The 15,838-nt window shown below is 42.3% G+C and overlaps 2 protein-coding genes across 2 annotated transcripts in view; one reads left to right on the top strand and one right to left on the bottom strand.

Moving 5' to 3' along the window:
• LOC121597397 (carbohydrate sulfotransferase 1) overlaps positions 1-14,057 on the top strand; it is a 26,558-nt gene extending 12,501 nt beyond the window's left edge. Inside the window, exons 3-5 of the mRNA XM_041923128.1 lie at positions 2,582-2,761; positions 11,160-11,361; positions 11,461-14,057. Of these exons, the coding sequence (XP_041779062.1) occupies positions 2,582-2,761; positions 11,160-11,361; positions 11,461-11,580 (502 nt within the window). The 3' untranslated portion in view covers positions 11,581-14,057. The remainder of the gene's footprint in view (positions 1-2,581; positions 2,762-11,159; positions 11,362-11,460) is intronic.
• On the bottom strand, positions 14,053-15,838 carry LOC121597395 (probable ATP-dependent RNA helicase DDX47). The gene is made up of 2 exons (XM_041923126.1): positions 15,551-15,838; positions 14,053-15,481 (listed from the first exon to the last, which is right to left on the bottom strand). Exons 1-2 carry the CDS (start codon positions 15,722-15,724, stop codon positions 14,132-14,134), a joined length of 1,524 nt encoding a protein of 507 aa, XP_041779060.1. The 5' UTR covers positions 15,725-15,838; the 3' UTR covers positions 14,053-14,131.

Below are 15,838 nucleotides of genomic sequence, written 5' to 3'. Positions count from 1 at the left end.
TCAATAACGATTGGTCGCTTGTTCGTTCGTTCGTACGTTCGGCCACTCCGGGCCGAGTCAAAATGGACACACCACGGCAATGCATTTTGCGGTAAATCAAATCGTGTGACGCTCGGTAGTAGTGGACCCCATTCCCATCATCCTTCCTCCCTCTAATGGCTTGCGGGAATTGTGTTTAAGGCAGGGAGACGGCAAGGTGTTTTGTGTAGGTGGTTGAAAGGGAATTCCGCTGGGGAGGAACAAATTGCGTTATTGCCCCCTTACCGTTTTGACCACTTTAGGTTTTGTGGGTGAGCATGGGTGCAAGAAGTGGAGGTTTTTGTTGTGGCTTTTGAGTTGGGAGCTTGGGAGATCCGTCCAGTGTTTTTGTTGCGATTCGTCAGCAGTTCTCTTGCTTCTTTCCGCGACTAACCTTCTTATCCGTTGGGCGAATAGGAACGGTTTTGTGTGGATTATTGATTGTGGTTTGATGAAGTTATTTGATTTTGGACCAAAAAGGGAAGAGGTACTGGGGATGAGAGAGAGAGAGAGAGAGAGATGGAGAGGGAGAGAAGTCACAGAAAACAATTGCGTTTCGATGTTGCCATTAGCAGAGGTTCGACGGTAGCTACCGATTACCTAAGGACGGTTTGACCAGGACGTATTGGTCTGGTCGGAGGGTACAAGGGGTTCATTTTGTGTGCGTATGTGTGCGTGTGTGTTATTGAAGGATCTGGAACATATAATTGGATCTGAAACTGTAAAGCCAGTGCGACAACAGCACCATCACCACCACCACCACCACCAACCGTGCCCGATGTGTAGGGTCATTCGGCCAAGAGGGGAACAAATTGGCAAATGACTGATGGATTTACGTTTCGTGGCGGTGTATCGAGTGTGCCAGAGGTTGTGGAATTTCGTGTGCCCCACACTACATACCACTTTTCGGGGGTTTGAACGCTCTTACCTTCTCGGACATTGTACTGCTGCAACCTTGTCCCACACGTTGCAAGTGGCTTTTAACTATATCGGCAGAGCCCGTCGATAGCACAGTGTGACGCTGCCCTTGACATTATTTGAAACAACGGCAGCCGCGACGGGTTAATGGTGGTAGCATCAAGTCAAACCAACAAACACACATACCGTTTTGTGGCACGAAAGATGCAGCTACATCATGCTCGAGAACGTGGTTAATAGATTGTGTGCAGCGGCATTAGCTTATTAGTGCAGTCGGACGGTCGGGAAGATATCAATTACTGTCAATCGGTGCAGATCGATCGATAATCTTTGTGGGGAGGGTAATTGGTGTGTGAAGATATTTGTTTTTGTTGTTGTTGGGAAACGTCGCATCCGGGTGGTTTGATAGAGGACAGTTCGAAAACGGGACTGGTTGGTCTACGGGTAATAAATGGCTTTAACAGATTGATGGCGAGTTTTTCAACAGTAGCTCTCTGAGCTATGGGTTTAAAGTTTATTGTCACCGTTTATTTCATGCAGCAGTTCTCCACTGTTGTTAGAAACTTTGAATGGAACACAAAATTTAGATTCTGGAGCAATTTCCGAATATTAATCAGTAGCGTGTTTGGTTGGAACAATGAAAATTAGAAGCCTTGAACTTAAATAATAATAATCATAATGCTCAAATCAAGCTTGGCAATCGACACATAAAGAAGAGTGAGAATCTAATTGACTAAAATTGGGTAGACGATGGAATCGCTAATGGATATTTTTGCTTTGTTGCCTAGTTCTAATATTTTTTGTGACTGTTGGCTATAAAAATACAAGCAAACAGCACAGCTGTTTATATGTCAGTGTTTTATGACTAAAATCCTTGGAATTTTTAAAAGTTTCACAACGAGTTAAATTTTGCTCTTTTTGGGTTAGAATTGATCCCATGCCTTGCATCGGTCTGAGTACCATCGCTCGATCAGTCGAGATCATTTTAGCACGATGGTGCAATCAAACAACCTACTTTCAAATTAGTACTCAATCCTATTCAATTAGCTCGACTAATCTAAACATAAACAAATAACGAACACAATGAAGACCAACTCTCGCGCACTCATTAAAATCATATCACTACTAATATATGCACTAGCGTGTGGCGCAACAATTCAGTGACAAATCGCTTCCCCATCGAGAGACGTCCGATGTGTGCGGTCACTACCTGCTAGTGGCACGTTATTGCCATGGGATTTGATAGATCATTCTATCCGGTACTATAACAAAGGGCAAATTAATGTACCATTAGTAGGGGCCGCACGTGTGTGCTGATGGTTCGTTTTTGACACCAAATGGTGCCGTGCTCATCATCCCCTCTGTGAGATGGAAGCATCAATGGTGCTACTAACCATTTGCTTTCCCCGTTCCGTTCCGCCGGATAGAACAAAAGCTACCGCTTTATGGGCTGGTGGATTAATGACAAACGATAGAGCGACGCTCGGTGACAGTTGCGTTGGATCCGGATTTATGAAATGTCGTGTACATGTACATCGGAACACTGATAACAGCACGGAGAAGATCACCTCAGCATTGTTGTGCCATTGTTTTCATCACATTGTGGTTTTTTGTTACATCTATCTGCTTCTATCTTTCGTTACAGCCTTAATGTGCGGGTGGTGCTGCTAATACGAGACCCGCGGGGGTCGATGCAGTCACGGAAGCATCGTGTGTGGTGTCCGGGTCGGCCGGACTGTGACGATCCCAGCACCGTGTGCAGTGATATGCAGCTTGATTACGAGGCTGCGATCGAGCTGAGCCAACGCTTTCCGCAGCGGTTTCGGTAAGTGTTTTATTGATTACCTCAATGAATTAGGGTATGATTTTAGGAGTCGTAATGTAAATTGTCGCTTTAGGTAGTTCACAATTACGAAATTACTGCGAAGGACTTTATTGTCGAACTTGAGATCATTTAAGTTAAACACCGATCGGAATGGAAATTTTAGAATTATGAGGCAAAATTATACTTATTCTTAATTTTTTTTTACAATATCAGCAAGGTATGGCTTGGAAGCCGCATGTGGCTCTTAGTTGCTTTTCCCTTAATATGTTACATAGAATTTAAACGATTTTTTCTACTTGGTTCATGCATTTGACTCTTCACGGGGAACTCTCTACAAGCAATACGTTGAGAATTTGACTCTTTCTTTTCTTTTTTTCAAAGTTGGTGTACTGAACTGTCCTGGGCAGTTAAACGACTAATCATCTTCTTATCATTTGGCTCAAAAACCGTTGCCGATCAAGGCCTGCCTATACCATTAATGGGCTTGGCTTTTAGTGACTTAAGGGTTTCCCAAGGTTTTTTCGTTCTTTCCCGAAAATGTTTGGTTGCTTTCTATATTTCCCATGGTTTTTTAGTTTCCCACAATTTTTTTAGTTCAATTGAATTGATGCCCAATGGAATTTTAAGTGACGTTTACAGTTTTACAAATTGTAGAATGTAGAAACTAAAGCCTTACGAGCTGGTGGACTTTCTTCGTGCTTATGGAACGAGAATCTGCTATTTTACTGTAGGAAATTGCTCATGTCCGCAACTAGTGATTTGTTAGGTGTTAAGTAATAAGTAATGAGTAATAAGTAAGTAATGATAAGTAATGGATTTGTTAGGTGGTTCTGTAGGTTATATTTCCATAGCAAAAGCCAGGGCCAAACGTTGGTTTATTCAACAAATCACTTCTTCTTTCAGTTTTTGATTTAACACAAAACAAATTGGTTGAAGTCGTGGCAAGATATTGGATATTGTAAGGTCTTATCAGCGGCATGCGAAGATCAGAATAATTTCAGGCTGCTGTTTTCACCGGAGTTCTATTCCTTCCGGATTTCAATACGTTCTTCAGATTCATAGTGGTATATGACTCCCAGTAACACTTGCGGAGGTTTCTTATTGCTCTAATAAACGTTCTTTCTCTTGCTGTATGCTTAATATCCAAGAAATCTTGTTCACTCATTGGATACTGCATCGTTTATAACTTCCTATCCTTTATTTTAAGTAGTTTCCATTTTGCCCGCAGTGCTCGTATGTGCCTACTTTCATCTAATATCTTATATCTTTCCAGTTTGGTGATTGTAACGTCTAAATATTATCAATACCACCAAAACAAACAAACAAACAAACAACGGAAGCAAATCAAAATACTGTGCGCGACTCTTAAGCTGTTTACACCATCTACTCTTGGCGTTTCATGCATGCCTCACGATCCGATCCCCTTTTACACATGTGTGCTAGTTTTGATAAACAGCCTTGCAGCAGGAAAAGCGTATATTTGCAAAGGGGTTTATTCCGCAGAACTGTGCAATTAACTGTTGGTGCTGTAAGATAGCACACGCGCTCCAAATGCTTTACACACATTGCGCACACATTGTCGATTTGATTGCTTTGCGGTCTGTTGCCGTATTCCAAGCGAGCGCGCGCGATAAGAAGCTTTTATGATATGCGAAATGAGAAATGTGTCTTCACTGGTGCTGCCGCCGCGGGTGTACCAGTACAGTTGACCCGATGGGAAGAAAGTCTGCGCGTGATGTTGTGTGCATTGTAAGTTTCATATCTATAAAGGGCAAACTATGAGCAGAGAAGAGCAAAAATTCTTTACGATGATCTGTTTGTTGTCGTTTGTGGGTTGGGTTTCGATCTAACCAATCTACTTTCTAGAATAAGTAATTAGCGAGAGGTGAATCCGAAATTAAAGCGAACACGCTTCCGAAACAGTAGCGGAACAATGCACGGAACTGTCCGGAACAGTTTGGTGTTGTCCGGACCAGACCAATGCTGCTAGTTTGCCAATCGTTCAATTGACTATGTGTTGTATTTTGTTGATTGAGTCACTGAATACCGATTGATTAAAAGATTTGTTAGGATTTTTGTATACATCACATTTATTGATATAATAACGATTATACAGCCCGGACGGCTTGGAAAGGCTCCAAACAGCTTCAGGACATATGGCTACGATTCTGAAGAACAAATCCACTAATGTAGATGCTATCTACTTTTATCGTTGGTGCACAGTATTGACACATATGTTGTTAAACGCCTTTGATTAGTTTTACAGCCTGAACAAACTTTGCTTTGAAGCAAACTCTTTCAAGTTCAAGGGGGATTGTTTTAAATCGATTGGATGAATTGATAACGCAAAGAATGTAAACAGAATTTCAAGTGCTTTAGACTGATATGTTAACATTGACGAGTTCTTTCTTGACTAAACTACGCTAATTGCAGCACAAGTACCGGAGAGCATGGAGCAGTATTGTTGTCAACCTTTATTTATATTGACGTTATCTGTACTTTATCGTGGGGACGTAGTTTTATTCTTTCTTCTTGTTTTGTGTAACGTGTAACGTAGACTTGTTAGGATCATGCAGTTGCGTTGGCAGTCCTTGCTACGGAGGAATGGTCTGGATGGGCACGAATACATCTGGCTTTGAAGGAAAGGAGTCCGGCTCGTGTACCAAATAAAACACCTAACCGAATATATTTTTATAGCGAATTTGTTTTTGTATATTAAAATAGATTCTAGTTCGTGCTATGTCATTATTCTATCAAGAAGATTAATTTTGTTTTCATAACTGCTGCTTAATGACGCTTGATCGTGTTTCTTCTTCTTCTTTGGCACAACAACCGTTGTCGGTCAAGGCCTGCCTGTACCCACTAGTGAAGTGAGCTTGACTTTCAGTGACTTTTTGTTACCATAGCAGGATTGTCAGTCTTACGCATGGGTGCATGGTCTATTCGGAGCATGAACCCATGACGGGCGTGTTCATCATCCTAATCATGTTCATGTTTGTAAGTTGTTAAATATCTTATTTGATTGTTAGGGCATTTCAATATGCTTAAAACCGTAAACTGTATTTTCGCTGTTACCTACGTACAACGTTAACAACGTAAACGTATTTTCGAATAACATTTTTAATATAATTCTTCATAATTTTCTCATACGAAACAGTACAGTAAACATTTAGCTGAAAGATAACCGTGCTAAGCTGTACAGTTAGTTTATAAATCAAATTAGAGACTTTACTATTTTATAAGGCTGTTAAACCCGTATAAGGCCTGAAATTAAATAGGATTATTGTAACTTAATTAACCGGACAGCTGATAGTAAATGGTCATTTTACTGTGATAAAAAAAAACATTGAATTGTCCTCAATGTACAATTGTTTGATTTAGGTTGTGATCGTACAAGCAAAAGTGTAAAGAAATACTAATTATTCCAACAATCTTGATCCAGTTTATTGAACCTCTCGACCCCTTAATCCAAGAAAAGTAACGCATTAGCTTATAACAAAACTTCGCTTGAAATGGTTTTATCATCTCCTAAATAAAGTAAAATATCCGTTATTCCTCCATTTGATTCACTCATTAGCCGTTCCGGCCGAACAACAAAAACTGGAATCGAAAGTTTCGGTTAGCTTTCTACAAAAATGGCCGTCGCTTTGCTTTGGAATTCAAAGCAGGTGTAAAATTAGTCAATACATAGTGACGTCGCCAATGAGCTCCACAATACAAGTGTTGTGCCGCTGGCCATTCCAACCCACACACAACATTCTGCCATGAATTGCAATCCTTCTCCGATTGTGTGAGGCATCATGGAGCACGATTTGCATGCGCACGTGATTGACGGCACATTCGGCGTGGTGCCGGGTCGGCCTTAGACCAGTCGCCGTGTTTTGTATCGTGTGCATCAGTAAGAGCATTGCCGACAGATTGATTATACACCGCCGGCTTCTCACCGTCCCAAAGGGTGCAGGAGAGGTAAATTATAATGTGCGCTTTTGCTCCACCAGCACCTGGCCGTGCTGGAACCGTGCTGCGGTGACTGCAACACAAGTTTGCTCGTACGTAGAGGCAAGCGAGGAACCTTTCCAATTCCTTCAATTTGATGACAGTAATCAAAGCGCTTCTCTCTCCACATCGATCGGCAGATCGCTACAATTCATCCAGAAGCGAACAACTAAACTGTGGCGCGATGTCAACGGACAGCTTCATCATTTTGTGAGCTGAAGAGACCAAAGTAAAAAGTGAAAGGCAGCAACGGCTTAAAGTGGCCAAATGTTCCCGCGGGCTTTATGTGCGTGTGTGTGTGTGTTTGGTGCAGCAATCTTTGGGATGAAATATTTTTTCCATAATATTTTCTAATTATTTAGACTTTTCGTCGACCGTTGTTCCCACCTCTGTGTTTCCCTGATTTGATTTTGACGCACCTTCCTGCCAAACTCTGCGCATATTACGCAGAGGACGCAGGTTCACTGACCGTCGGCCATCTGGAAGAGGTTAAAAACTCTCACGAGATGATGAGATAACGTGTGTATTTTTTAGGAAATGATTGTTTGTTAGCTTCTAAAATCAGTTAAGCAATTTGTATTATGTCTATACGGGGGAGACAATACTTTGCACACTTAAAGGTGCAATTTGTTTCAATTATTGATAAAGATCGTTATCTTTTATCTTTTTTGTAACGAGCCATTAGTTGAGGCATCAAAACAAAAACAAAATTTCTGGTAACAGGTTTGCTAATGGATGCAAATGTACATTAGTACAGAGTAAATTTGTTGTTTTGACTTTGGCTACAGCGCACATTATCGATTTGAGCCCGTTCGCCTCGAATTGATCAGCGTTCGGTATGCTTGTCAAGATCGGGGTGAATTTCTGTTGTACATTCCTATCTCGTGGTATATATATTTTTTTTCGAATATCTATATTTCGGTTATTAAAAATAAGTTCCATAAGATGTAATGAATGTAATGTAATATAATGAGTCGTGTATATCTTTAAGGTTTTAAACTATAAAAACACAAAATTACATATTTCAAGTATTGTTATTTCATTGAATATATTGAAAAATATAGAAAAAAAATGTGTGTCCCAGAGTGTATCAAAAAGGACAAACGGATACATATAGGATTAAAGTTTTAAATTAAAAAAAACATTGTACCACACCCCTTGACATTGTGTGCCTATTTTTGTGCATTTGACCCTAGGCGGCCGGTCGGATTGTCTAATGATAGAAGCGCCGGACCCTGTAGATGTCGATCGTGGTCCAATTGCTATCTGATCTGTTGATGCCCCCTAGTGTTTAGTGTAGGGCTGATTATTCGGCTACCGTTGTGTTATATCGGGGTCCTGGTGACCCTGTCTATCTCCTGTTAATGGTAAAGATAGAATCGTATGCAATCGGCTATGCATTCGGACGTGGGCAGGACCGTGGGCGCCGTTTGTACGCAGACTATAAGTCTTTTGCATCTTCTTATTTGACTCAACAATTGTAAACAGTCAAAAGAGCTGTGTAGAAAAATGAACGAATGAATTTTACAATTTGAAGAAAGAAAAAAACGCTGTGAAGGTTTGAATTAAACCACTGATAATAATATAATGCAAATAATGGAGATTTTTGTCTCATCATCTTCTTCTCCTTATTTGACGCAAAAGCCGTAGTCAGTCGTCTAAGCGCACCATATGCACTGACAAAGCTATCAGTGACCTATTGGTAATCTTATTTACAGCAAGATCAGTCAATCCTACATATGTGGGGCTCAGTCCATATGAAGCTAGGACCCATAGCGAGTATGTTGTTGGCTTATATGAGCTTATAATTGTATCACCGAACCGGCTATCCACTTATGTATTATGGATTATTTGTGAGTGTTTGCGGCGCTTTCTGTGATATTATGGATTCGGATTGTTGTTACTCATTGATTTGAACCAATTGCGGACATGTTGTTAGTACTTTTGGCTGTTGTATCATGCGAATGGCCCAGGAAGTTGATGTGTCGGTCAGTAGAAGTAGAATTGAATAAGAAATATGGCCGTTCTTTATATAAAAAAGACTAAAGAGATTGCATAAGAAGAAAAGACTAAAGTGATTGCACATCTATGGTCGAACGTTCATTTAAATGAACTCCATCCAATGATCAATTACAAACCTTCAAAGTCTGAATTCTTTACATAGTTTTTTTTTCGGTATATTTCACGACAAGTAGAATTATCGATTTTTATTTCTCAATCTAATGCCCCAAGTTGTGTCTAATTACTGAACGTCGTAACGACCTACGCGGTCATGCCGCCCTATGGAACTCTTTATAACGTGCACAGTAACGTTAACAGGTGGGAATTTAACAATAAAAAATGATGAAAGATGATTAGTTACTTTTTCATTAGTAGATACAGAGCTGTTACAGCTAGCGCGGATTTTGCGATTGACGCGGATTTCGAGCGTTTTTACTCTTCATTGGCGCGTATTTTGTGGAAATGAAAAAAGAAGCATTATAAAATCGTCTTTATTTTTACTTCTGTGTCAAACACCATAAAATCGAAATCCATAATCTTCTCGTTTTAACAAATTTTTACATTAACACTTTGAGTGAAACATAATTTCTCTCTGAACGATGGGTTTAAATCATATCCTGCTTTGTATCTGATACTCAACGTAATACACAGGGTGGCAGTCTACGTATTAATGAGCTAATTAAAAAAATCTGGTTTTGTTTGAATGTAATACGATGCAAACAATCGAACATGTGAAACAACACACCCTAATGATATAAAGCGGGTTTTTTTTAACAGTGGATATTATAAAAAATGGTGGTCTGTGGACCGCTCTCCCGCAGCATGGGAGTTTAAGTTTATAAATCCTGTATAGGCTGGCATGACCGCGGCGTTGGTCGTGATGCCAAAAAGAAGAATAAAAAGGGTTAATGGTACTATTGATTGACAAGTTGCCAATAACTAGCTAAAAGTAAACTTTATAGCTAGTTAACTAATAAGTAATGAAAAAATGACAGACCATTTAAAACATTTTTCAAAATTAAGAACAAAGATAGCAGTAAAATATAAATTAACTATTTCTACCGTTGTTTTTGTAATTAGCTGCAAAAATTTTAACTCTAGCTAGCTAATTTGGAATAAATGACGAACGCGGTCTCGTGGAACAGTCGTGAACTCGAACAACTTAACAACATACCCGTCAATGGGTTCACGCCCCGAATGGACCGTGCCGCCATACGTAGAACTGACTATCCAGCTATGGGGGGAATGAATAAGTCACGGAAGCCCAAGCCCAAAAGTATCGGTTCTGGCAGGCCTTGACCGACAACGGTTGTTGAGCCAAAATAAAGAAAGAAAGAAAGAAGCTATTTTTACCATTAACAAAAGATTATTCGACTCTAGTTTACGTAAAATTATTATTGAAGTTACCACATTGTTATTAAAGCATCCACATTCTGTACGTCACAGCCTTTTACTGTTCCTTCTGAATAATAATAATAAAAAACGAGCATTATACGGAGCTCAGTGATGTGTAAAAAAATGAAATGTTTCTTAAAAGGAAGCAAAAAAATATATACAAAAAGGCTAGGTTTGATCTTAATCATGTTTAAAGAAAATCATAATTTTATTTAGATTTTTGTCGATATTGACAATTTATAATCATTTTAGTAGCATTCGTGCACATAAAAAATAAAAATAAACAAACATATGTTTATAAATAACTTTTTTAAAATTTGAATAGGTATAGAGATAGGTGAGATAAAAAAAGAAAATTAAAACAATATTTATTACAGCAGATAGAAGTGAAAAATGAAATGACTTTAACTTGCTTCCACACTGTCGGTTCAATGTTGTTTAATCACACAACCACGATAGAACGAATACAGCGGTTTTCAGGGGAGGTGAACTCTTTCTCTTTCTTATGTAAAGTGAACTTTGTAAGATGGGAATTTTACTCTAAGGCACCCTTTTTGTACAGACACATTGGAAATTCTCATAGGATTTGTCCAAAAAGGGTGTTGTATAGTCCACTTCTTATCACATAAAGTTCATTTCGTATAAGAAAGAGTAATGAAAGTGCTCCACAACTATGAGAACCCCTGAAAACCCCTGTATGATGTCAAGCTCGCACAGAAGAGCCGAACTCCCTCCCAAACATGCAAATTTTCGGTTACAAGGAGAAATTTGTAGCTCACGACAATGTGACAACCCATGTATAAGCCCGCCCGCCCCTCCCCCTTCCTGTGATCGCCAATTTGGTATTAATCCTTAAAAAAAAAGCAGCAGAAAAGATAAGCCGATTAGTAGTAACTATTACACGTGTGGAAAGGAATTTGCATGTTGTATAGCCATTAATATCCATGAATTTCGTATATGATTATACATTTAATTGTACTTTGTTCTCTCCTCTTCTCTTCCGAAGCGTTGTACGGTACGAAGATCTGTCGCTAAATCCGTACAAGATGACCAAAGAAATACTGCAGTTTTACGGGCTTCCATACCACCCGGAGGTGAAAATGTTCCTCGACACGCACACCAAACAGGACGTCGGTGGCGTTAGCTCAACATATCGCGATTCCAAATCGGCCCCCTTTCACTGGACGAAGGATTTAACGTACGACGAGGTAGGCGGCGCTCTATCGTTGCAATACGGTTGCGAAATTCACTACTGTCTGTGTGTGTGTGTGTGTAATAATAGAAAAAAACGTTCTTGTCTGTTTTAGGTAAAAATCATCCAAGACAGCTGTGTGGCGGCAATGAGAAGCTGGGGCTACCGGAACGCTACTAGCGAGCGGGAACTGTACGACAACTTTAACCCACTGCTCCCGTACAGCGTTTCGTGAGACGGACGGGTCCCCCGGCGGGACGGTAAGGGTGCATTTCTTTTGCCCACTATCAGCGTGTGGGGCAAGATCGACAATCGAACTTCGATTCCTTCCTGTTGTGCGGGCGGTGTTGTGCCGCTGTTTTACTACTCTCTCTCTCTCTCTCTCGAGCGCACGAACAAAAAACGTCAATGCAACACTGCAAATGCATATAAAAATGATGTAGCAACTGTGATTTAAAAACGAGCCCCGAGCGCGCGCACCCGGCTACGGAACTGGAACTTGTGTTGACGGTTGTGTGGACGACATGGATGAAAGTCAAACACAGACACACACAGAAAAACAAACAAACCAAGTGAAAGGAGATATCGTTTGATTTATCTGGTTCTGCGTTTCAGGGCTATTATCATAGATAAGGAGAAGGATTTTGGTCTATTGAGTGAGGAGTTGGCGTATAGGTTATGTTTCAGTTTGTATTCTTCTTTTTCTTTCACGCCGAGGCAAGCATTAGAGCATTCAGAAGTAGTGTGAAAGTGAACATAAATTTTAAGGTTTTAGGGGTTGTATTTACTTAAAAAATGTGAAGTTTTATGTATAAAACGAGAGATAATGTCGTTCCCTCCTGATGGATGAAGATGATTTTCAATCAAATTAAACTCTTTTTAAAAGGCTTTTATCAGCTTTCCTCCTGGTTTTCACGATCGTTTATGTGAATTGTTCGGGATATGGCCAAAAAAAGTTATTAAAAAGGATTCTTTTGATCGAAAATAATGCTATTCTGTTAGGAAATTTAGTATCGTTTGGTGCAAAAATCACTTATACAATTTTTTTTTTATGGAATTACAATCTGAAAGCCCCCAAAATTTCATTTTCCCTTGCGTGTCAACCTCCTCTATTTGCACCCTTAGTCAGGGAAAGATGTTTCTATGCTGCTTTCCGTTGCATTATGTTAAGAATTCTTGACTAGAATTGTGTTCGTGTTTTGTTCTGTCCCTAAACAAACGTTTGTCGCCAGCAAAACGTTGCAGTAGCAATAGCTTCAACCCCGTTCAAAACATACTCTCCTTCTTCTTATTCACACTACTAGCAATAGAGAAGACTTGCATTGGAATATCGAGATCGATCCGCGATCAAACTTTCTCGCAACACCGTAGCCTACAACACCGTAGCCAGTAGGGGCGTTTTTTATTACTATTTAAAATGCAACAGCATAGTATTATCCAGTACACCACGTGTGTAAGGCGATCGGTGGGGGAGAAACGTATTCTGGAGGGAGAGTGTAGGTGAGGTTTGTTGAGCTCATTCACTTAGAGTGCCTTTTTTGCCTGTTTTTTCACTACTGAAATTAAACTGTCGTCATGTTGTTGATAATAGTGTGTCAAGTACACACACACACACAATAATAGTAGTAGCATCGAATCACATACAAATCAATCACTCAATTTCAACAACCCCACTCAGTAGAAAGGTAGAAGAAGCTAAAAGAAGAGGGGGATGTTTAGCTTAGAAGCGCGCGAGTTATGGAATGCAATACATAGAGAACACGTGGACAGACGCGGACACGCCGGCGTACTTTCAAACTCTTCTCTTCACTCTTTTCTCCCGCTCCTTTATATCAATAAATTATAGAATTAAATAGGGAAGGCGAGCGTGTGTGAGCGTATGGCACACAGTGTGTGTGTGTGTTCGCAGATACTTAATGAAGTTAAACTATATGCTCTGATGCGTGCGTGCGAGCGTGTGTGCGTGCGTATATGTAATAATTAGAGTATGGCTAATAGAGTGTAATGGCTATGTTGTAGTTGCGTTGATGAGTATGCCAGCACAAGATACTTGTAATTGCTCGTTCCTAAAGCAAAGCAAAAGCAAAGGTCAATCCACAAATAGAGGCAGAAAGAGATACAGGGAGAGAGAGAGAGTATGGAACGTGCTTAGAGACAGGAACACAAAAAAAAATAACAGAAATGGTCGAAAGGATCGTGTGTGTGCATGTGTGTTTGATCACAACGACAAAGGAAGCTGTGTGATATTACCGAATGAGCCTGAGTGTTGGTTGCATCTTCAAAGCAGCCGCCGGGAAGCCTCTCTCTGACATTTAAATTTAGACCCCCTAGCCGGTCGTCCCGCTAGCGCTGATCTGTCGACGGTGTTATTTGCGGGCTAAAAATTTAGTTATTTATTATGTTTTAAAAGCATTTGGAAGACCACTACTTGTGTGTTGCCTCTGCTGCGGCAAGGCCCCAAGGACACGTTTCCACTCATTCGACTTTTGGTTAAACGATTCGAGGTGAATTATGTTTGTATCGAAAAGCAGGCTGACCGCGTTTAAGTAAACAAGGAATTGATATTAGACAGTGAATCATAGGAGTTAAACAAAGCACGCTAGAAGCAAAACAATAGAAGAAGGAGTATCTGCTCAAACGCGCGACGCACGCGTTTTGTTTTTTTCGAGTTGAAACGGAAAACGATCAAATAAATTACGGTTTAAGATTTAACGGTTTCTTTCGCGTACAAGCGACACATTCCTTTTATTGTTTCTTCTTTGCCCGTTCCTCTCCAATGCCGGTTCTTAGTTTCTTCGACCCCTTTTGCCACCCCGGCCACCGCGACCGCCACGGCCACCTCGACCCCCTCGGTCACCGCCCTTCGGATTGCCCGGCTTTAGCCGTTTCCTAACTCCGTTGAACTGTTCCGTGTCTTCCTCGTCCGAATCGTTCGCGCCCCGCTTTCCTCCCTTGCTAGCCTTCCGCTCCTCGATGTCGCGCTGCTCGATGCGTGCGGTACGGTGCGCTTCCGCCACCCGCTCCTGCAGTGCCATCACCTCGTCCTGTTCGCACTTGTACTCGGGCAGCTTCTTGCCGAGCAGATGCTCGATGCGCTGGTACAGCTCCACGTCGTACTGCGTCACGAACGTAATTGCCTGACCGGCCCGGCCGGCACGAGCCGTGCGCCCCACGCGATGAATGTAGTCCTTGCTGTGCATGGGAATGTCCAGATTCAGCACCACGTCCACGTGCGGTATGTCGAGCCCGCGGGACGCAACGTCGGTCGAGATGAGGATTTGGCGGGCCTGTGATTTGAACTTGTTCAGCGCCGCCAGCCGCTTGTTCTGCGTCATCTGCCCGTGCAGCGGGACGGCCGCCAGCCCGAGCGCGCGCAGCATCAGCGCCGTGCGGACGGTGTTGTTGCAGGTGCTGCAGAAAATCATGAAACTGTTGCCCGCCAGCTCGTTCAGCACGTGCACCAGGTAGACGTTTTTGTAGCGCGCCGGTATGAACAGGTAGTACTGGAGCAGCTTCTCCACCGTCTGGTACTTGCTCGACACCTCCACCTTGACCGGGTCGCGCAACGAGGCGCGCTCGAGCTTTTTCACCTTCTTCGTCATGGTGGCGCTGAACAGGAAGGTGCGCCGTTCGCGCGGCATCACCTTGAGGATTTTGTTTACCTCCTCCTCGAAGTCCATGTTGAGGATGCGGTCCGCCTCGTCCATCACCAGGTACCGGATGGCCTTCAGGCTGAAGCCCTTCGTGTTTTCCAGATGGTCGACCAGCCGGCCCGGCGTCGCTATGATGATGTGCGGTTTGCGGGCGAGCTGTATCGCTTGCGTCACCAGATCCATGCCGCCCACAATCACGCAACACTTGACACCGATCGTAGCGCCCAGTGCCTCGAACTGTTCCGATATTTGGTAGGCAAGTTCGCGCGTCGGCGTCAGCACGACGGCAAAATAGCGCTGCGGATTGTCGAGCAGGGCCTGCAGGATAGGCAGGGCGAACGCACCCGTCTTACCGGAGCCCGTCTCCGCCAGCCCAATTATGTCCTTGCCCTGCAGGGCGAGCGGGATGGCTTCGCGCTGAATTTTCGACGGTGCTTTCCATTTCAGCCCACGGCAGGCGGTGCAGAGCGTGTCGATGAGACCCTGGCGAAGGAAAACGGAAAATGCTATTACATACGCTGTTGTAAAATTTGCTATCCCACCGGTACGTACCAAGTCTTCCCACGATTTGCTCACGTCGGTACCATTTTCCGCCTGTCCGTTCTGCTCTTCGTCACCGTCCGTGCCGGAGCCGTTCTCCTCCTGCTCGGAGGAATCGTCCCCGTTTGCGGCAGCCCTTGCTGCCTCCTCCACGTCGGACATGCCGTCACTCTCGGAGCTGGACATTTTACCGAAAGCACACAGAAACCAAAACAAGAAAAACTAGCTTTTCTCCAGCAAATCGGGAAAACACGCCGGACGGGCGGAAAACAACGTGCACTTTGATGGTAAACAGAAGCA

Source organism: Anopheles merus, chromosome 3R, assembly GCF_017562075.2.
Source record: "Anopheles merus strain MAF chromosome 3R, AmerM5.1, whole genome shotgun sequence".
Lineage (NCBI taxonomy): Eukaryota > Metazoa > Arthropoda > Insecta > Diptera > Culicidae > Anopheles > Anopheles merus.
The sequence above is the reverse complement of the archived record's forward strand: the minus strand, read 5'-3'. Positions and strand labels throughout refer to the sequence as shown.